The following is a 21,899-nucleotide window of genomic DNA, read 5'->3' as shown; positions in this document are numbered from 1 at the left end:
GACCAGCTCTTTCTCCGAGTTCCCCCAGCATATACCCAGGGGTGGGATTTCTGTGGAAGAAGCCTTTGGACGCCAGATGCCTCCTCTCCAACCTGCCTGACCTGCCCCACCTGCCCCCTCCCCCACTATCACCACCACCATCCTTACCTGAGTCCGCTAAAACTCAAGACTCACCTGGATGAAAGTGAACTCCCCCCTTGGCTAGCGTAGCAAGAAGTACTTTAACTTCTTTGCATTTATCTCTATTTTTAAAAAGAATATTGTACTTATAAAAGGTTTCTTAAAACAGGAACTCTGGGGCTTCTCTGGTGGCTCAGTGGTAAAGAATCCACTGAATGTGTCACAATGACTGAGTCTGTGCTCGAGAGCCCAGGAGCTGCTACTACTGAGCCCCTGCGCCCTGGAGCCTATGTTCCACCACAAGAGAAGCCACCACAAGAACCCCACGCACCACAGAGAGAAAAGCAGCAACGAAGACCCAGCACAGCCAAAAATAAACAAATAATTTTTTAAAAAAAGAACTGGAACTACGAGAGTTCTTCAGTATTATTACTATACTCTTCAATCCTTTTATTTTAGAGACGAGAAAGCCAAGTCCGGAGAGACCCCCCTGACATCTTGGGCACATTGGTGGCAAGGAAGTGAAGGGGACCGAAGTTTCCCAACTCCCAGAACTTGCTGCACAAGGCAAACTGCTCCCCATCTGCTCTGCTACTTGGTATCCGTTCAAAAGCTTCTCCTGTTGGGTGTATCATTTTTTCCCACAATAGAGAGTTGTGTGCTGTACAATGCAGGTGTTCGATAAATGCAAGAGGAGAAAGAGAGGAAAGCTGGAAGACAGAAGACAAGCTCCCCTAGGCCCTCCTCCTTATGAGAAGACCCAACTTTGTACCAAGTCTCTGTCGGGGAAGGTCCTGACTCATTTTCAACTCCCCTCACCCACCTCCAGCTAACGCCCTCTGCTTTCCTTCAGACCTTCCACCCAAGCCTCAATCCGCCCGGAGTATAAACACACCCTCTGCATATGCATCCCACGTGAATGTCCATGGAATTCTCCAGGCAAGAATACTGGAGTGGGTAGTCTTTTTCTTCTCCAGGGGATCTTCCCAACCCAGGGATTGAACCCAGGTCTCCTGCTTGGCAGGCAGATTCTTTACCACTGAACCACTGAGCCACCTGGGAAGCCCCGTGAATGACCACACTCATGTCCTTACATACAGAATGAGGGTCACAGCAATGATTCCCAATTAAGTGTAAGTATGCAAAGGCAGAAAAACTCAGGGACCAGCGCTCTTCCCCCAGAGATTATAGCTGTATTTTTAATAACTGTGAGTTGAGAAAAATATGACAAACATCCACCATGAATTCAGTAGTATTTTATTGAGGTTATATTTTATTATTTTATAAATGCAACAGCATACATTGAAAGAGTAATACACGTATGTGGGTGATGTTATATACATATTTGCTTCACAAACAACACTTGAAGTGCTTATGGGTCCCCAGCCACTTGGGCAACTGCTGGGTAGAGGCATTGGTTCAAGACTTCAGAAGTGGATACCTAAATGCTGGGTGTGCATATTAGTCACTCAGTCATGTCCAACTCTTTGCGATCCCATGCGCTGTAGCCCACCAGGCTCCTCTGTCCATGGGACTCTCCAGGCAAGAACACTGGAGTGGGTTGCCACTCCCTTCTCCAGGGGATCTTCCTGACCCGGGGATCGAACCCAGATCTCCTGCACAGCAGGCAGATTATTTACCATCTGAGCCACCAGGGAAGCCCCTAAGTGCTGGGGAAGGACCTTAAGTCTCTTATCACCTTCCTCTGAAATATACCAATGGGCCAATGAAGATACCACCAGAGAGGGTCCACCGTCAGCTCACTTCAGATTTCTCATTCCATCTACCTTCTTGTTGTACTGACTACTATCACAGGCGGTGGTATTTCCAGCACTTCTTTTCTGGGGGAGAAGGGTCTTACACTAGTCCTCCGGTCTATTCTTGGCTTTCCTGGCAATGCTGCCTCAGGTAGAAAGCCACTTTCAGTTTCTCCCCAGGAATTATCTCTAAAGAGTAAGCGCTGACAAGTGATGGATAATTTGCATTTTAACCCTATTCAAATTTGGGTAAATGGTTTAATATGCATGCTAATATTCTATCATTATTCCAATTAAGGAAACTATTATGTTAAAGTGTTTAATCAGGAGAATTAGGGAGAACTCCAGACACCTAAAATTAACCTCTAACAGTCTTGACATTCATTTTATTTAAGTGCAATTTGCTAAGCTATAAGCAACTTGCTGCCTAAGACTTCTGTTCAGGCACGTGGGGATTCCTGATAAGACCTAACAGCAATTCATTTCCTAACTAGATTGCTGTCTAAAAGAATAAACTAAAAGGGCTGCAATTTAAATACAATCAAGTCCCCAAGCAGTCACATTCCAGAAGACTTAAACATCATCATCTTGATCCCCAGGACAACAATGCTATTCGCATCAGAAACAACACAACCACTTCCTCTTTCTCTGACCTTCTTGGTTTAATTACTTCCTGTGATTTCTTCTAGGGCTGAGTGTGCTTGCTCCCGGGGCGGCTGGTTTTCCATAGGAGACTGATTCGTCTGGAAGGTGCAGAATGCCAGCTGACAGACATTACATACAAAGTGCTGGGACTTCCTATTTCTCTTTCAGTGATGGATTTCCTGGGCTGTCTGGCATTCACCAAGAACTTTTTAAGTCATAAAAAAAGAAAAAATTCTTCCAGCACCATACCATCTAAAGATCAAGCTACACCTCAAAGCTGAAAGTCCTGCCAACAATGGGTAAAGGCAGGCCCTTGATAATATCTCTCTGCGTGGAAACACCACCTTCTTGACCAATGAGCTTCTTCAGCAAGTTTCAAATGCCAAGTATGTGAGGTTGCCTCTGAAGACACAAACCTGGCAGCTGGGAGCTCACCGTTATCACAAAGACAGGCTCTTGCTACTCAAACAGGGGTCCTTGGAACTGCACCAGCAGCATCGGGAAGTTGGTTAAAAATGCAGCATCTCAGGCCTTCCTGAACCAGAATCCTCATTTTATAAGATTCCCTTGCACATTCAGGTTTAATCCTCTTCTCAAAATAGCTAGGCTAAAACCAGGTTTTAATGAACAGCAAGCTTCGTTAACTATCTTGCTCACACACACTCCATCAAGGGCAAGGTGGCTGGTTGTCTTTCCAAAAGCGGTCTCTGTAGAACTGCTCTTTGTATCAGTACAGAAAATGCCATCTCTGTGGGCACTGGTTCTCTGCTCCACAGAGCTGAACAGGCGAGGAAGAAATGTCACCTCACTGTCCTGAGGCATTTACGGGATTCTGTGCATGCATGCTAAGTCACTTCAGCTGTGACCAACTCTATGCAACCCTGTGGACTGTAGCCCATCAGGCTCCTCTGTCCAGGGAGCTTTCCAGGCAAGAATACTAGAGTGAGTCGCCATTTCCTACTTCAGGGGATCTTCTGGACCCTTAGATCGAACCTGGGTCTCCTGTACTACAGGTGGATTCTTTACCGTTTGAGCCACTAAGGAAGCCCTTTACAGAGTTCTAATTTCATTTGCTCAATGGTAATATAAGTCAAACTGTACACGCAACAGATTCTTTGCAAAAACTGAGGCTCTAGGCAGTTGTTCATAAATAGTTGTTCTACAGACACGAGATGTGAAGTCACAGGACCTGGGTAAAATTAACAAATCCTGCTCTGTGACCTCAGACAAGATACTTAACCTGGCTGAATCTTTTCTTCGCCTGCAGCTGTGGACACTGTTGATTCATGGACATAATCCATCCACATCTGAGTGCATGAGTGTATGTGTATGAACACACAACACACACTCACCCTAAAAATGACTCAAGAATTTGTTAGGGGATCTGGGAAGGGTGTGGAGCTCCTCTAAAGCTTTGGACAAGGAGTTCCCTGTACCCTAAACCTGGGAATCCCAACGCCTGCAGCTTGAGGGGTAACTCTGCAAAGGATGAAGAGGGGAAACACCTCTGGCCAGTCCGTCATCAGCCCATCATCCAGATAACTCTGGCGTCACACCCTTTAGGCACAAGGAAGTGCCTAGCACCCTAGACTGTAAGCTCCCCGAGGGCAGAGGCTCCCTCTGAGCCACAGCTGGGGTCCTGTCTGGTAGGAAGGTGGCTGGAACACTGTGAAGTAAGTGAAGGGCACTCTGCTGCTAGTCACTCCCTCTCCTCCAGTCTCACCCTAACTACTATTTATTTTATCCAATAAATAATTTATACATGGCTTTTTAATTGGTGGCCAGGTATTTTCTAAAGTGAAGTTCCTTAGATTCAGAGAATACCACATTTCCAATGGACACCTGTCATCTGATATCCACTACTTTTCCTTAGTATAAAAAGACATGTAAGAACAGAACTGGTTCACAAAGAGCAAACTCCTAATCTGAAATCTGTGCATGCGTACTCGGTCATGTATGACTCTATTGCGACCCCATGGCTCCTCTGTTCATGGAATTTTCCAGGCAAGAATGGTGAAGCGGGTTGCCTTTCCTCCTCCAGAGGATCTTCCCAACCCAGGGATCAAACCTGAGTCTCCTGTGTATCCAGCATTGGCAGGCAGACCCTTTACCACTGCGCCACCTGGGAAGCCTGAAACTTGTTGACCCACAGTCTAACGCGAAGACAAGTATTAGCCTTCAGGGACAGAAGAAGCATTAGGCCAGGGCACACCGTCCAGGCACAGCAGACCTGTTTCAGAATTTTGAGCCTGAGAAAAATCCCAGATTTTGATTTAACCTATTAAACAAAGGAGAGACATTTAATTACTCTGTTTAAGACTGTATTTACACTTATTCAGCTTTAAAAGTTCTACAAAAATGAGTAAACTTATTGGGATATAGATGATTAAATCTCTGGCCAAGCCTCCACTTTATTCCCTGGATGGAAATATAAACACAAACACCAATATGGCACACAAATAGACAAAACAAGCCATAAGCCAGCTTACTCCTAAGAGAACTCTCAGCCTCATCCATTCCCCCCACAAGCCTACTGACTCTTTGTTTTAGAAAGAATTTGAACGCTGTTGATAATATGAGTTCTAGACCAGACAGGGGTAGCAAGAGAGCAAAGGATGCTACTACATAGGTAAGCAAACTGACAGTAAGCATCAGAAGAGGAAGGAAGTAGAGAATGACCCCAAAGCCCACATTTCCGCCACCACCATAATGGCACCCTACCCCTCTTGGTAGTGTTTAAAAACAAACAACTTCAAGTCTTTCTGGATGTACATACAATATGAATAATCATTTAATTTTTTATATAGGGTAAAACTCTTTTTCAATTAATGAACATTTAATCAATCAATGAATGTTTGCAGAAAGCCTACTATGGGCTTAGCACTCTGCCTGAAGATGGGTGTACAGGTCAATAAGCTATTATTCCCACACCTGGAAGAGCAGATGGGCCAAGCTTCTGGGTGCATTCTCAGGGTGGGATGCAAATACAAAATAAACAGTGTTTATCTGAAAAATCAATACTGGAGGCCAGAGCCAAAGCAATGAGAAAAAGAAGTAAGAGGACTAAACAGTGAAAATGAAAGACAAGGATGAACCAGGAAAGACAATTTTAACAACTCAGCCTGATAATTAAGTTTTAAGCACCTATGAATGGACCACAGGAAATAAATCTAAGAATGGAACCGCAATTTGAAAAATCGTTATTTCTACAAAGAGGAGGAGCCAAACCCATACATTTTGAAGGTGCTCATATCTTTTTTTATCTCTTCAATCACAACTGCTAAATGCCAGGGTGAAGTAAAAATTCGTTTTTTCACCTGTATGCTCTTGTGTTTGCTTAGCTGCTCAGTCGTGTCCAACTCTGTGACCCTGTGGATTATAGCCTGCTAGACTTTTCCGTTCATGGGATTCTCTGGGCAAGAATACTGGAGTGGAGAGTAGCCATTCCTTTCTCCAAGGAATCTTCCCAACCCAGGGATCAAACGCAGGTTTCCTGCATTGCAGGTTGATTCTTTATTGTCTGTATGCTCTTGGGGCAATCAACATAGAAATTCTGTTTTAAAATAAATATTCAGCTGCCCTTTGAAAGTAGCATAAATAACATAAGCAGGATTTGCTATCATGTGTGCAACATACCCCAAGTGAACATATTGTTGACAAAGATTACCTGAGAAATGAGTAATTACTAAACAGTTGGTCCTTAATTTAGCCAAGTCCTATGCCAGTTAATATCAAGCGTTTTACTAAGATCCTGGCCTGATTTCCTTCCCCTGACAGGGACCACATCAAGCTGTGGTAACCATCTTTCATGCCTACCACGGCAGGCACACAGAAAACACAAGTTTGCTTCACAGAGCATGCTGCCCACCAGTGCAAAATATTCCTTCTACTCCAGTGACTAAAAGCCTTAGACAATGCCTTAAAAAATACTCATCAAAAAGAAACATTTGCAATAGTTAACGAGCTTAGCAATATGGCTGGGTCTTAAAAAAAAAAAAAAGGCAGCCCAATTTACTTAAGAGAAAACAAGCCAAAACAAACAGCCAAACGCAAAAACTTCCTGCTCTGCCTCTATTATCATCTTGTTCAAGTTTCTGAGGATTCTGCTGTTAGATTGTGTATTTGTGTTCCACCCCATAACACAGGAACTCTGCCAACAGTGGCGCTCATCGGCACAGCTGTCTCCAACTTCAAGTGTTAAGACTCCATGAGAACCCTGTAGTTATTGCAAATTGTTAATATCTTGATCTCGGCAGACACTATCCTGAAGAGGCACAAAACACAGGCCCTGGCTTATTGAGTTTAGACTCTTCCATTTCCCAGTTCCCACAACAGTGATTGGAATCAAAACGGTTTTGACTTTTTCATCACAGATCACTAACACCAGATAGTTCTGCGACCAGTTACCACAAGACACGTCAAGGGCTACAGGCAAAACATGGGAGTTTCTCAGAAGTAGGCTTACACACACCCTAAGTTAACCAAATACAACAATTATAATTATTGCATTTGTCAGCAGGGACAAAACAACATTTTAAAATAATCAGATTCATTTTTTTAACTTAATAGATCTTTATTAAAAGCAACCACAATGTGCCCGATGGTATTAGGCCAACAAGTAGAAAACTAAGCAAGAGAGGTAACCCTGAATCCCAAAAGCTCCTATTTTGGGACAGATGTAGCTGTGTATAACAAACCCAACTCTAAATGGTGAGAACTGTCATACAGTGTGGAGGGAAAGTGCTATCAAGAGTCCACCATTTTTTCTTAGGGAGTGAGGGAGGGGGAAGTCCAGGAGGACCTCAGAAGACGAATGACTCAGGGCTAGTAGTAAGGGAATGAGCAGAATTTCACATGTTGGAGAAGGAAAGAAGAACATTCCGGAATAAACAGCATGAATGGGTGGACCATTGAGAAGAACAGTTTTCATATTGATACTGATCCACTTTTTATATGTTATTGGTTAAAGGGACCAGAAAGCAGAGGGAATCAGGTACAGCTGGAAAGGAAGCAGCATCTGTTAAGATCCCTGTGGAAACAAACTCAGCAGATGGAGGTTAGTGAACGCCCACCAGCTACCAAGACTTGCAGAGAAGGAAATGGCAACCCACTCCAGTGTTCCTGCCTGGAGAATCCCAGGGACGGGGGAGCCTGGTGGGCTGCCGTCTATGGGGTCGCACAGAGTCGGACACAACTGAAGTGACTTAGCAGTAGTAGTAGTAGTAGTAGAGGCCTTAACTTTATACAATGACAATGTCTTTTTACACAATAACAATGTCCTGGCTTATAAGCTTGTTAAAGGTCTTTCCAAGTTTTTTGTTCTGTTTCGCTTTTAAGATTTTCTAAGGAAGAGACCAAGATTCCAATTCCTAGTCGACTCCAGCATTCTATTCTGGTAGAGTAGAAACACACCTACTTTTTTAAGGCTAAGGCAAAAGGTAGGGATCAATACTTGTTGCATTGTGTCTAATTTCCACAACTCTTAATTCAATAACTATAGAGCTAACATTCCAGTAATAATCAACTCTGAATTCACATTCTTTCCATTATCTTAAGGTGTAACAACTTCAAGTTTACTTAAATTCACTTTAATTCAGTATGTGCCTCACAGCATTTTCAGGGAAGATAAGGGAAAGTTATGGCAATGACAGGATGTCACTAATTCAGAAGAATTAGGGACAGTATGACTGGCAGAAATGGTCTGAGCTTTGAAGTCAGAATGACTAAAGCTAGCCACCCTCTGCCCTCCTGAGATAGCACCTTGTGGTGCTTGAAAATACAGTTCTTCCTGAGACAGCCTACTAGGCTTATTTAACCTCTCTGTGTCTTGATTTCACCCCACCCTATAAATAGAGGTAATAAAACCATATGTGCTTCCCTGGAGGCTCAGTGGTAAAGAAGCTGTCTGCCAATGCAGGAGACACGAGTTCGATCCCCAGGTTGAGAAGATCCCCTGGAGAAGGAAATGGCAACTCACTCCAGTATTCTTGCCTGGAGAATCCTGTGGACAGAGAAGTTAGGCGAGCTATAGTCCATGGGGTGGCTAAAGAGTCAGACATGACTGAGCGACTACACAGCAAACAAAACCATATACAGCATAGATTGTTGAAAAGACTAAAGGAGTAAAGTCCTATAAAAATATTTGCTGTCTTCGGTAAGTAATGTAAGCTTCCTCATCGGTTAAATGTGGTAACACCTCCCTCACATGGTTATTTGAAAGTGAGACTGTAAAAAACCTCTCTCGATGTTCAGCGATGAGCCGACACCAGAAACCTGTGTTATTCCTAGTGTGTGCTGTAAGCTTTACACAGGCTAGCTCATTTAATGGAGAAGGAAATGGCAACCCACTCCAGTGTTCTTGCCTGGAGAATCCCAGGGATCGGGGAGCCTGGTGGGCTGCCATCTATGGGGTCGCACAGAGTCAGACCCGACTGAAGCGACTTAGCAGCAGCAGCAGCAGCAGCAGCTCATTTAATTCCCACAGCAACTCCACGAAATCAGCAGTTTTTATTCCCATTTTATTCACTCAGATAAAAGCAAAGTGAGATACATCAGTAACTTGCCTTGGATCAGAAGGTGACATCAGTAACTTGCCTTGGATCAGAAGGTGACCAAATGGCTAAGCCTTGAGCCATACGTTACAATGCATTTAAAGCAGGATCTTTGGCCTTTGGCTGAAATAACCAATCAGACATTTTTCAGTCAGTTGAGACTGAGAGTAAAGACCTCAGGGAATTATTCTTAATTCTGTGAAGTGTAATCATTGTCTTGTGGTTTCACATAAGAGTATGCTCATCTTTTGGAAAGCAAGCTCAAGTAATTGAATATAAGAGTTCTAATGTCTATCTTTGAAATAGTTCAGCAAAAAATATTTAAGCTTTTTAAGTTTTTTTCCAAATGGGAAACCTTTCAACATTAGGGAAAGTATGAATGAGGGAGGAGTTATAAATCCATCCTCAGCAAGATGTGTGTTGCCGAGAAGAGATCAGCAACAAAATAGAAAGCTGAACAGAAGCTGAGTGGCTCTTGAGTTACTGCTCCTTGAGAAGAGTTTCTTCATTTTGTCTGTAGCCATGATCCAGTGATTTAAAGATACAGATGAAACACACATGATTTAAAAAAATTTTTCCATTTCCTTTGTACAAAAGGTCACTTTCAATAATTTATTAAATTATCTTAATTATCTTTAATTTTTAAATTTAATTATCTTTAATTTTCACTTACTGAAAAAAAATCTGTAGTTATAAATCTTAACATGCATTTCTGTCTGGAGAGGGACAGAAGGGTCAGGGTACTTTTTATACTGAAGCTATTGTTTAGGACCATCAGCAAAAAGAGCTTTACTAAATTTATGTGCGTATATTCATTAGAGAGTAATTTTAAAATGACAGGAAAAAGAACATTAGAAGACAAAACATTTTTTAAAATTAAGCACGCTTTTATCACTTGCAAGGTTCTGATTTATTGCTAAATATATTTAAATACCTGTACTGTTTAATAAAAACCTTAAATATATGTGGGCTATCAGGAAGACCTATTTTACCTAAGACACAAATATATCTCCCTTGAGTTTTCAGTTTGATGTCACTTCCTTATAACACACCTTACCTACTTCCAAAAGGTATCTAAGGAAGCTCAAACATAAAAACCATTAGAAGAGAAAACAGAAAATAGATTGAAATGCATAGAGAGGAGTGGTAAATAAATCTAGCAAAAACCTAAGCTAATATGGCTACCATAACCAAGCAAAAATTTTAGCTCTGAGCTTGAGACAGTGGTAGTAAATAATAAAACAAAACAGAAAACCAATCACAGCATTGCCCTGTAAGTCTGAAAGAAACGTTCTTCCGGCACCAGCATTTAAAAGGAATTTTTCAGATGGGCCATTACATAAGAACGATGAACAATATAATGGACAGTGTCCACAAATGGCAGTTTATACAGCCCATGCAGCCCATTTTCTTACCAGGCATTTCTTGTCTCATGACAAGGTCATTGCATTAAAAGTAATTCAGAGAAGGCCATTTTTGCAGCAGGCTAAGGTGCCACAGCTTTCTGATTCTCTAACTGAAACCAAAACCTATCCTCAAATATCCATTGTCTCAACTGGGCTTCTGACAGCAGTAGGGACAGCCAGTTCCATGCCAAACTGCTCTGAAAGCCTGGAAGAAAAATATTTATTTCTTGTTGGTGATTCCACCTGAAATCCCTTCGCTGTGGATATCAGATGGGATAGAATACAAAGTTGACCTGCCCTAGAAAGGAAGCGGCCAGGCCAGCATCCTTGAGGAATGGAGGCAAGGAACCCCAATCTAGGGTGATGAACCAATCAATCTTCAACAAGCGCTGAGCATGGCAACCTTCCCTTCCTGCTACTACTGCTATTGTGTGTGCAGGGACAAACAAGGACCCATAAAAATACCTGTTTATTATTAATAGTCATGTCCCAAAGGGGGCAAGGCCCAGCATATTCCTTACCCCACCCATATTTCAGCCCTAGAAGGGCAACATTTTTCATTTTACCATTTCAAGATACAGTCTATTAAAGCCAAGCAAAGGTCTAACATAGAAAGACCAACAGATGTGGTGGGACATGGGACATGGGACATGCACACCACCTAAGATCTTCTCAGGCTACTTATGGGACAGGTGTTCTAAGACGGGTGTCTGGCAGACTAGGGGTTACAGCAGCCAAAGCTCCCTGGGGACCCAGAGAAAGGAAATTCCCTTTCCCAAACACCAACTCTCCCGACACCCCCTCCCGCCCAGCCCAGCGACAGCAGACACCAAAGGACAACGGGGCACTAAAAAAAAAAAAATAGTGAGTAGATGCTTACAGCACAGCATTCTATCACCTGCTGCAAGACAAGCCCTCCCCGCTGGCCAGCCCTGAGTCACTTCCCCTCTCTGCATCGGGTCTCAATGCTCGCGGGGGCAAAAGACCTCTGGCGCTGCATATCCGCAGCCCCCAAGTCGGCGCAGACACACGCTGGGCCTCCCTCTAGGCAAGTTCCCGTGGCTGCCGACCCGCTCTCTGCGCCCCAGCCGGCGCCGCCGCTACCTTGGCTAATGGCAGCTCTGAATGAAAGGAGCCGAGACAGGCTCCGGATTTATGAATGTGCAGGGGAGGAGGGGAGAGATATCATGTGACAATAAAGGAGAGAGTCTTATTCACAAAAAAAAAAAAGTGGCTGTGGCGGGCACAGCCACTGAGCAGCAGCGGCCGCCGCGATGCGGTGACCGCTCGAACCCGAGGCCGACGATCTCAGGCACCCGGCCCTGCAGCCCAACCTCTAGTCGCACCCGCGATCGGAAACGCCTCGGGCGCTGGCAGAAGAAAGGCAAAGCCTCCTCGTTGGCCGCAGGGCCACAATAAGCTGCACCTCGGCCAGGGGCTGAAGGAAGACACGGGTCCCGCGAGGGGAGGTGGGTGCGCCGGAGAGCCCCTCCAGCGAAGAGCCCCGAGCTTTGTTCGCCTCGGGCCCGCGGGCCGGGCACGCACTCCTGTGTACGCGCGCACACACAGATATACACAAAGATACACACAGAGACAGAGATATACACACAAGGGCCCCGCAGCTCGCTGCCCCGCAGGCTCCCGCCCTCCCCCGCCACACACCCTCGGATCCGCCCCCCGAACAGCCCAGACCCCGCGGGGCGCCTGTCCCTGGCCGGCCAACGCGTGCACACACACGCACACGCGCCGCGGGGCCCCAGGGCTGCTCCAACACGCCGGCCTGCGCGGGGACCCGGGTGCACGCAGACCCTAGCGCAACCCGTGCCCAGTCCTCCCTTAGCTCCGCAGTGTTTTTTATGAATGAAAATGTGGTATGCAAATGAGAGCGATTCAAGAAAACGACATGGCGGAGCCTGGGCCCCAGTGGGCTTCCGAAGGGACCGCGGGGCTAGCAGAGGGGGCGGGAGAGTTACAAAAGTCACCGGGTCAAAACCCACCGACCCCTGGAAGCCGGAGCGGGGGTGTCAGGTGTTCCGCTCCCGCCGCGGAGGATCTCGAGAGGAGGGGTGATTTGAGTCTCCAGAGAGGGATCGGGGACCGCCCGGAGGTCACCCGCGCGCCCTTGGCCCCCGCAGCGGCCACCAGCCCGCCGACCCAACGCGCGCCCCCTCCAGCCTGCAGCAGTTTTCGCCCCCTCCTCACTTCATCAACAAGGGGGGAAATCTCGTGTCCCACACCCCATAGACCAGCAAGTCGCTGCACCCCAAGCCAAGTTCACCCAAACAGCGTCCCCGCCCGCGTCCTCAGCCCCGGCCCCCACGCTGCCCTCGCGGGGCACCCTCGTCCCACCCCGTGGCCAAACTTACTCGTCCGGGTGTGTTTCTTCGGTCATTTTCCTGTTCACCTAGACGCCTGTCCCGCGGCGGGCAGCTTTGCTCCCTTCATCTTCCTGTCCGCTCATCCTCCCTCCCCCCCGCCCCCTTCTTCACATCTCCGGAGATCGCCTGATTTGGTTGGGGGGAGCTGCTAGAGATGAAGGGGGCGCCGCAGAAGGCAGAAAGGGAAGCAGGGCGACCGGAGCGTGGGGTGAGGTCTGGAGAAGGGGTGCACAGGCAAGCTTCGCGGGGAGTGAGCGCCGCAGGGCCGAGGGGCAAAAGCGGGCGGGGGCTCCGAGGGCTCGGGAGCGGGCGGAGCGGAGAGATTTGGGCAGGGGACAGAGGTAGGGGAGAGGAGGAGAAAAACAAGCGCGCGGTGGAGCGGCGGGGACTGCCGAGAGCAGGGGAAGAGGGCCGGCCGCGGGCGGGGGCTCGGCCCGGGGTTGCCCCCGGGGGGCCGGGCCAATCACGGTTCCGGGGAGCGCTCGGCGGCCAGGGGAGGTGCGCCCGGAAGGCGGTGCAGGGCGCCCAGTCCGAGCCCCATCTCTCGACTCTACCGATTTACTCCATATTGGATTCTCACCACCGCCAACAGGAGGAGGAAGTGGGGCGGAAGCGATGACGTCTTCCCAGCGGCCAGAGGTGGTGGAGTGCAAAAAGCTTCCTACTTGCGACCGAAAAAAAAAAAGAGGAGGAAAAAAAAAAAAAACTTTGTCCGGCCTACTGAGCATGCCCGACTTCCTTCCCTCCCTCCCCCGCCCCCCCAAGTCCCTCCCGGCTTCCACTCCCTGAGGAGCCCCGGAGCGGAGTTGTTTGCGCCGCGTTTAACTCCGGATCCTCCCGCCTTAGCGCTCCGGGTTTTAAGATGCCCGAGAGGAGGGAGGAGGTGGCAGCGGGGGACTCGCACACATCTGGCCTCGGGTTGGTTCCCTCCCTCTTCCCAAACCCCTGGATTAAAAATCGGAGGGAAGAGGAGGAGGGGGAAGACAGGGAGCTCTGGGGGAGGCTGGAGGGTTGCTGGCCCTCGGAAGAACAACTAACCCCGCCTTGGGTCGGGAGGGTGGGAGCGGAACAGGTGCATTTGCCAAGATTCTGAACGGCAGAGGCTTTTCAGTTTCACCTGAATCTCAGGATCTCTTTTCTTGGTAGGGGCTTGGGCGTTTTTAAGGAATCATTATTTGTACATTGAAAAAAAAAAAAAATCCAACAAGCCAGGAGCGTTTGCATTCCAGTAGAAACGAAGGACTTTCCCAGGTTAAAATGCAAACCCAAATATGTTTCTAAATTACTAGGTAAATCTCGGGTTGGTGGAGGATGGTCCTTGTCCTAGGCCCTTGAATGCCAGTTTCTGGCCCAGAGGTTGCCAGCCCCATGGGCTTTGGCACAGTGAGGTGGGGACCCCTGCTCCCGCTCTATCTCCCCTTTGTTTTTAAATTATTTTCCTAACCTGGCCTGGGACCGTGCGCCAGGATAGGCCCGTACTTTTTAACACAGCACTGTCTAGGCAAAGGGCAAGCAACCTGTGCCAGGATCTTTGCTTGGCTTGATGCTCTGCTGTTGCAGTTTTGAAATTCTTTATGGTGTTTAAACTAGGGGCTTCACATTGCTACTTTGCAGGGGTCCCAGAAATTCCATAGCCAGTGAATATTTCCTTCTGGGGTCTTGCTAGGGAGCAAGAGATATAGTCTCTGTTCCTTCCTGCTCTCCAAGCACTTTTATATTCTCCTGAATGTCCCAAGACACTACACAAAAAATTTTAACTTAATGGCAATCACTGAACCAATTTAGAGAAGACTAAATATATGCCTCAAATATTGCATAGGTAAAGGGTATATGTATGCATTTGGAGAGTCACAGTACTCTGAAGAAAGTTAAGAGTTTTCACCTTGAGTCAAGGGAAAACTAGTGGTTTACCCTAGGCTTTGTGTTTAATCTTAACCATGATCTTTGTGGACACAGATTGGGGTTAAACCCAAGCAACCACTCCATGCTAAGTGCTGGTATGTGGTGGTAAAAAGGGCACTAGACAGGGGAGGAACACCTAGGTTCTGGTTTCTTCCTAGCAGCCCCGAGACCCTGAGTGAGGCTTTTAGCAATTCTTCAGTTTCTTTATAAAATAAGGATACCAAGGCCACACTTGTCTTTCTCAGTCTTTGAGACCACTGAGGGTCTATGAGAAAGCACTGAACAAAGCAAGACCTCAGTGGCATCTAAATCCCCATGAGGTGAAGGCATCTACTCAGTTCTCAACCTTTGCCCATTTGTTGCTTTTCTCAGCAATGTTTGAAAGAAGTCCTATTCAGTCATTCCTGAACTTCCAGGAATGTGGACATTTGTCTTGTCAGAAATATCCACCCAATGGGCGTCACCCTCTAGTTCAGAGTACTCAAATGGCAAGGTTACAGGTGAGATGATTATTTTCTGCAGGTAGGCAAGCTAAATCTGTGTCATTACAGCTCATTCATCCATCTCCCTTCTAATAACAGTGAATGACTGGCCCAACCCAGGAGCAAAAGAAAACATTCCAAGGTCCAAGAGTCACCAAGTCCCAACTTGGATGTTCTGCTGCCAAACTCCAGCAGGTCCTTAAGTTCTCTGAGCCTCACACTATCCTGTAGTAACGAGGTAATATCCACAACATAGAGTTGTTGGAGGATTAAATGGCTATAAAATGAAGGCACTGTGTTAAGCACACTGCAAATACGAGATTAACGGCAACACTTTCTTCCCTTTAGCCAGTGGATTATCAAATGCTCTCCCTTTCACTCCTGGTCCTTTATGTTCCTCTAAAGAAAACCTTCCAATTTTTGCCTTGTTCATTACGCAAAAGGAATCTTTTTGATGAAAATGTCCCAAGCAGGTCACCCCTCCCGCATCAATCGCTAACTATGACTGGCAGCTCCGAGAATAAATGGCGGTATTGAGTGAATAACTCAGATGTTTATTGATCAGAATACCAGGGTGTTATCAAAGCCTTCTGGATAGTTACCAGAATTGGGGATATCACGGATTCAGGGTTTTAATGACATTGCTGAAAAGAGCTAAATACCCCCATCCGTGTCTCGCCCCAACAAACAGCAAAACAAGGGGCAGGCAAGCCAAGGGTGTCTCGTACAGTGTGTCAAAAGTAATGTCGATCTGCTCACAACTTCAGGGTAACCCAGCGGAGTCTCCCGTAGGACCCCCACCTACTCGCCTCCGAACCCGAGTCCGGGGCAAGGGGGCACCCCCTCCCGAATCCTCCCGGCTGGCCGCCGGTAAAGCCCGGAACCCAAGCGACCCTCGGCGGGCTCGGGACGGGCATGCTCAGTAGACCCGCAGTGCTAGTTTCAATCGGAAGGCGTCCTCGGCTCCCGCCCCGCACGGGCGCGGGGGAAGCGGACATTTTCTCCTCCACAATCCGCTCTCTCTTGTCCTTCGCCCCCTTTCTGCGTCCTCCCACTTTTCGCCCGTCGGGGTCCGACTGGGCGCTGGTGTAAATCTCTCGGGAGTGGGCTGGTGATAGTGACTCTCCTCGCCCTCCCCCAGGGTTAGGGGGGTTGCAGGGTAGGGGGTGGTTGGGGGAGGACTCCACTGTGCCCTAAGGTGGTTTGCGCCACGCGACCGCGGCCCTCAGGAGCCCCCCCACTGCCGCAGCGCCCCCCCGCTCCCCGCCCCGCGAGGCGTGTGCAGCTGCGCCCCGCCTGTCCTCATCTCACCCTCATCCTGCCCCTTCGGTATTTCTCAATGACCGGCGCTCGGAGGGCACTTCCGACCCGGGAGGGAGCGGGTATCATTAGCGCCAGCTTTATCAGTTCCTTCCGGTCTGCCAGGAGCCCAGCCTTGCGCGCAGCTTGGCCGCGCCCAGGGCTCTCGGGTGCCTTAATTTTTTTGTTTAAACAAGCAGTCGTGTGTGCCGGGGTGTGCCAAACGAATGTGCAGCCCGGCTGCTCCGCCCTCCCCCGCACCAGACCCGCCGGCCGGAATGGAAACCCAAGCTCTCTCGAAAAGAAGGGGATGATGCAAACTTAGAAACTGACCCGGCGTCCGGGAACGATGCCCCTGCGGGGCGCGGCGTCCCAGTCCCGGCATGAATGGCTGGAGCCCGATTGCATAATCGGCGCGGTATAAATAGCCGACGGGCGGGCCGCTGACGAGCTCGCTGGTCCCGTTATCGTGACTACTTCATCCCCGATGCATTCACTCCCGGGTCATTTTCCCTTTCAGCTGCAAGGCTGGGATTTTAAATAGCAGAGATGAAAGGCTCTCATTCCTGCTTCCCTGCTCCCTTGAGTTCATGTATTATGAATGAAACCTCGCTGCTTCCTGATGGCTCACTTCAGGTAGGGGAGAGACTAAGTCAAGGCAGCGGTCCACCGAACCTCGTGTGTGTGTGTGTGTGTGTGTGTGTGTGTGTGTGTGTGTGTGTAGGAGAGAGACTCAGAGTCAAGGCAGCGGTCCACCGAGCCTCGTGTGTGTGTGTGTGTGTGTGTGTGTGTGTGTGTGTGTGTGTGTGTGTGTAGGAGAGAGACTCAGAGTCAAGGCAGCGGTCCACCGAGCCTCGGGTGTATGTGTGTTCTGTCCCGGAGGGAGAGAAAGCAAGAAGAAATGATTGACAGGGCTGGGCCACCGTCTCATCGAGAAAACGTAACCGCTGATGGTTTGCCTCTGGAGTTTCAGTTTACAACTCTCCAGCCTCATTGTAAGGTAGATTATGCAAAGGGTCTTTTCGGCCGTGGCTGCTCACTCGCCTTCGGCCTCAGAGAAGTGCTGCTTCAGTCAGAGGAGCTGGTTCCCTTTCTCGGAGGCAGCAGACATCCCTGACTGTAAAAGCCCTGGGGACCCCTGAGGTCTGGAAGAATAGCAGTGCCACGGGTCAGTTTAGTCACTCTCTTGTTTCTTAGAAGCTTCTGCTATGTCCAAAGATGAAGTACAAAAACTTATTCCTCCCAACTGTATTTCACAAATACATGGTTGTTTTAAAAATGATAGTGTGCAGAGGGTTTTTGTTTTTTTTCTTTTTAATCTTTTCTCTTCAACACCAAGTTTCGACTTATTTTCTCAAAATAAATGACTGGTTCTTCACCAATGCGTTTCTGGTAAGTGAAAGGCAGTGGCCTGGTCATTATTTTTCAAACCAGAGGCTCATTGCTCCAACCTGGGTTTAAAATGCCAGGTCCTTTGTGACGCTTTGGGATTACAGGGGACCATGAACCCAGGGTCCTGCCTTCCAGGGTTTTCTGTCGGGTGAGGCAACAGTCTATACAGAAAACATTAGGGCAATGGCTAATGCCTCTAAAACATGAGGTAAGCAGGAGAGAAAGCAGAGGTCAGGGAAAGGAAGGCTCCCCAGGAGAAGGGGTGTCTTAGCCACATCCTGAAGGAAGGTGAGCTGGTGTAGATAACTGACAACCCAGTGAACCTAGAAGCCCCAAGGTGTGACAGGGTGGGGAGCCAGGGCAACAGGCTGAGAAGGGTGGGTCTGGGAGGCAACAGAGGTCATGCTAAAGGAGGCTAGACGATCATGAAGTCTTGGAATCTTTTGTAGCAGGTTCACAGCTGAGCTTTGTCCAGTCCCAGCTCTTTGCAGTGGGCCCTTGGTTGCACAAACATAGAGTCATTGGGCATCCATTGTCTGGGGGTTTGGAAACTGATAGCCCCACGATCAGATAAGGCTCCAGATAAATTCTGTTTATGCATACCTTAAAAAAAAAAACAGAGTCTAACAGTTTAAAATCAGACCATTTCACATAAAAATCAAGATTTTTGGCTCCTCTTAAAAAATACTCCAAAGATGCAGGAACTGTGAGTGCCAAATTCTTGTTTGGTAACAGTTGACTCTTGGTGAATGGTGGCTGGCCTGTCTGTCAGGCTTCTGGCTCCCCTAGGCATTTGAGTTTTTTACTCTGACATAAAAGAATCCTTTATGACTGCATCAAGGCCCCACTCTGAGACCCAAAGTAGGCCGAGCTTGGCAATAAGTACACAGCGATTTACATGAGGATCTCCTGGCCTCTCGGAAGGGAAGATACCAATCTTCAATCTCCTACTCCAAGACTATTATAAATTAGGCCAAATAATAAAATGGATTAGAGTGAGCTCAGTCAGAGCCCAGTGGCAGGGAGGCAATGAGGCCTCTAAAACAACAACACTTATCCCCAGCCCAGGCTCTGTTTCTGGGGAACTCAACCCAAGATCTCTGCCAACAGGGCAGCTGAGGTTCAAGTGATATACTGGAAAACTCCCCAAATGGAATAATGTTTGTACCCCAAACTTATGGAGCAGCATATATAAGTTACATAAGACATTTTAAGCAGGGAATGCTAGACTCAGATTAACACTTTTAATAGATTACTCCAAGCATGGAGAATGGTTTGCAGGAAGCAAAGGATGGTTAGGGAGAAATTTTCTTCTTCCATGACAGAAATAATAATTCATGACAAAACACAGTGGCATTGGCCACGGAGATGGAAAATAATTCCAAAGACACAAGTGGGGTGGAAATGAGTTGGCTTTCTGACCTATTAGATATGGAGACTAATGGAAAGGTCTGGGATAACTTCCAAGTTATTGACTTGGGAAATTGGATGTATCTTAGTGTCTTTAACATGATTGGGATAAAAGGAGAAGGGCTTGGTCACCAACAGACAGCTGTTACCATTCAACTCTGAGATCAACTAAGTATGTCGGGGATTGAGGGATATAAAGGGAAGCTAGAAAATAGGAAAGCAGAACCTCGACATAAAAATAGAGGGACAGTTCCCCGAGGACATCATTTGAGCAACTGGAGTCAACCTTGCCTCAAACTTGAGGATGATCTGGACTTTTTAGATCAAGCTGGGCTTCTGTCACTTCCAGCCAAAATAATTCTAACTACCAAAATAGAAAGCCATATTTAGGAGAGTGAAAACGATTGAGAGGAACTAAGGAATGGAACATAAGGGAATTTTAGAATGTATGTTTGCAATTTAACATAGGGACATCTGGGGTCAGTGCCAGGGAGTTTCACAGAGATTCTGATTTAATAGAACATACTTCTCTCAGGAAGTTAGTCAACATTTTATGACTTGTACCAGCCTCTCTTTTTGGCCTCAGCTTCCCATTGTCACCACCCTATTTCCCATCTCCAGTTCCCTTCTCATTTTTAAACTTATGCCTCATTTTTCTGCCTTTATTCCTCAGTCCCTTTCTTCTGTAAAGCTCAAAACTGAGAAAGGATGTTTCATAATATAAAAGAACATAATCTTGTAGAATTGGAAGAAAATGAAAGATCATATGTTTGTAGCAACTGTGGCTCCAATAAACCAAACATTCTACCCAAGCTTTTTGGAATGGGTAAAAGGAAAAGAAGAAAACAAAATTCAGTAAGATATGGTCCCCTTATCAGTTAGCGTTTGCTGTGTAACAAACCACCACAAGGGACTTCCCCCACTGTTCACTGGTTAAGTCTCTCTGCTTCCTGGCACTACAGGGGGTGCCAACTTGATCCTTGGTGGTGGAACTAAGATCCCACATGCAGGGCAGCGTGGCCAAAAATCAAATAAACATTTTATTATCTCATGAGTCTCCAGTTTTTCAACAGGGTGACTGACTGCTCTAACCTCAGCCAGCTTAGCTAGGGCTGGATGAGCCAGGAAGGGCTCTCCTATATCTGGTGATTTGCAGGCTGACTGGTCGGGCTGGAGGAACTCATCTCTGCTCCACTTGATCTGTTATCCTCTAGAAGGCCTGCCCAGACTAGATTACATGGTGGGGGTGGCAGGGTTCCCAGATCAGCAAGAGGGCAAACCCCAAAGTGCATGCATTTTTCAAGCCTCTACTTGCATCACATTTGTTAATATTGTCTCATTAGCCAGAAAAGTCACACAGCCAACCCAGAGTCAAAAGTCAAGACCCAGGGAAATAGACTCTCCTTCCTGAAGAAAAGAGGAGCAGAGTCACATGGCAAGGGATGTGCATACAAGGATGGGAGGAATCTGTAACCTTTTTATAGTCTACTTCAATCTCTAACACAAATTTCACAATTAGAGAAGGATATTTATAATAATAATAATATACATTGATCACACGTATGATTTATAATGATTTATACAAGTATATGATAAATATATTAGAAAATATACAACTAAATAAATATCTTTAATATAAGTATTATATGTCTACATATAGGTATCCTATTTATGTATAGGAGTACCATTGATAGAATTAACCTCTGCCTTTAGAATCATTGATTTATGGCTAAGTGACTAAGAGTGCTTAATATTTAATAGATTTGTGCATGCTATAAAACTCTTCTCAATAATTAAGCAAATAAAGAGAGACCTTATGAACTTATGCTTTTCCCTTCTTCCTCAGCAGGAAAAGCCTGTCTCTCATATGCCTTTCTTCTTAAAATAGGTATATCCCTAAAGAGATCTAGATAATTGAAATGTTTGTTAAAAAAAGCAAAACCATGAAAACACATAAAAAACACTAGGGAAATTTTATTTAAGGTTACTATCGTTGGAATAATTTGGCAAAGCCAAAAATCATCCCTTAATTTGTTCATTATATTAACTCAGATTTTATGCATCATTTTGGAATTAAAGCAAAGCTCACTTGTATACTTTTCTGATGCTGGAAGAGGTGGTGCTCTTGATGGGGAAGTGATGATGGAAAGTTGAGAGGTAGTGGTGCAGGTATTGTGATGGTGGTGGAATTGATGGTAGTGGAGGTGATTATGATGATTATAGAAATCATGGTGGTGGAAGGATCTGAAATAAAAACCTTCAATTTGCTGTAAGTTTCCCTGTGGACCTCTCGCCAGATCCCAGATGTACAGACAGCTAAGCAAAGAAAAAAAACAGTTAAGTCACAGAAGAGAAGCAGATAAAGGATAGGATAAGATGCCCTGTAGGCCAGGCAATTTCCCATGATGCCAGGAGAGGAAACCAAATACTCTTCGCCTCAGTCGAGTATCACTTGCTCCAGGGAAGCGTCTGTGCCCCTCCTCTTAGCTGGGCGAGATGCTCCTCCATTGTGTGCTCTCATCATCTTCTGTCCTAGAGCTCTTTACAGCTTTTGTAA

At 46.6% G+C, this 21,899-nt stretch overlaps 1 protein-coding gene across 2 annotated transcripts in view; it reads right to left on the bottom strand.

Annotated features, from left to right (window-relative positions):
- SPRED2 (sprouty related EVH1 domain containing 2) overlaps positions 1-13,706 on the bottom strand; it is a 120,111-nt gene extending 106,405 nt beyond the window's left edge. Inside the window, exon 1 of one of the 2 annotated variants that reach the window (XM_069583008.1) lies at positions 12,846-13,706. In XM_069583008.1, the coding sequence (XP_069439109.1) occupies positions 12,846-12,871 (26 nt within the window). In that variant the 5' untranslated portion in view covers positions 12,872-13,706. The remainder of the gene's footprint in view (positions 1-12,845) is intronic. The other variant, XM_069583009.1, reaches the window with a different exon arrangement.
- Positions 13,707-21,899: the final 8,193 nt, after the last annotated feature.

The sequence above is a fragment of the Ovis canadensis genome, chromosome 3 (genome assembly GCF_042477335.2).
Source record: "Ovis canadensis isolate MfBH-ARS-UI-01 breed Bighorn chromosome 3, ARS-UI_OviCan_v2, whole genome shotgun sequence".
NCBI lineage: Eukaryota > Metazoa > Chordata > Mammalia > Artiodactyla > Bovidae > Ovis > Ovis canadensis.
Note: the sequence above shows the minus strand (reverse complement) of the source record. Positions and strands in the feature narration are given on the sequence as shown.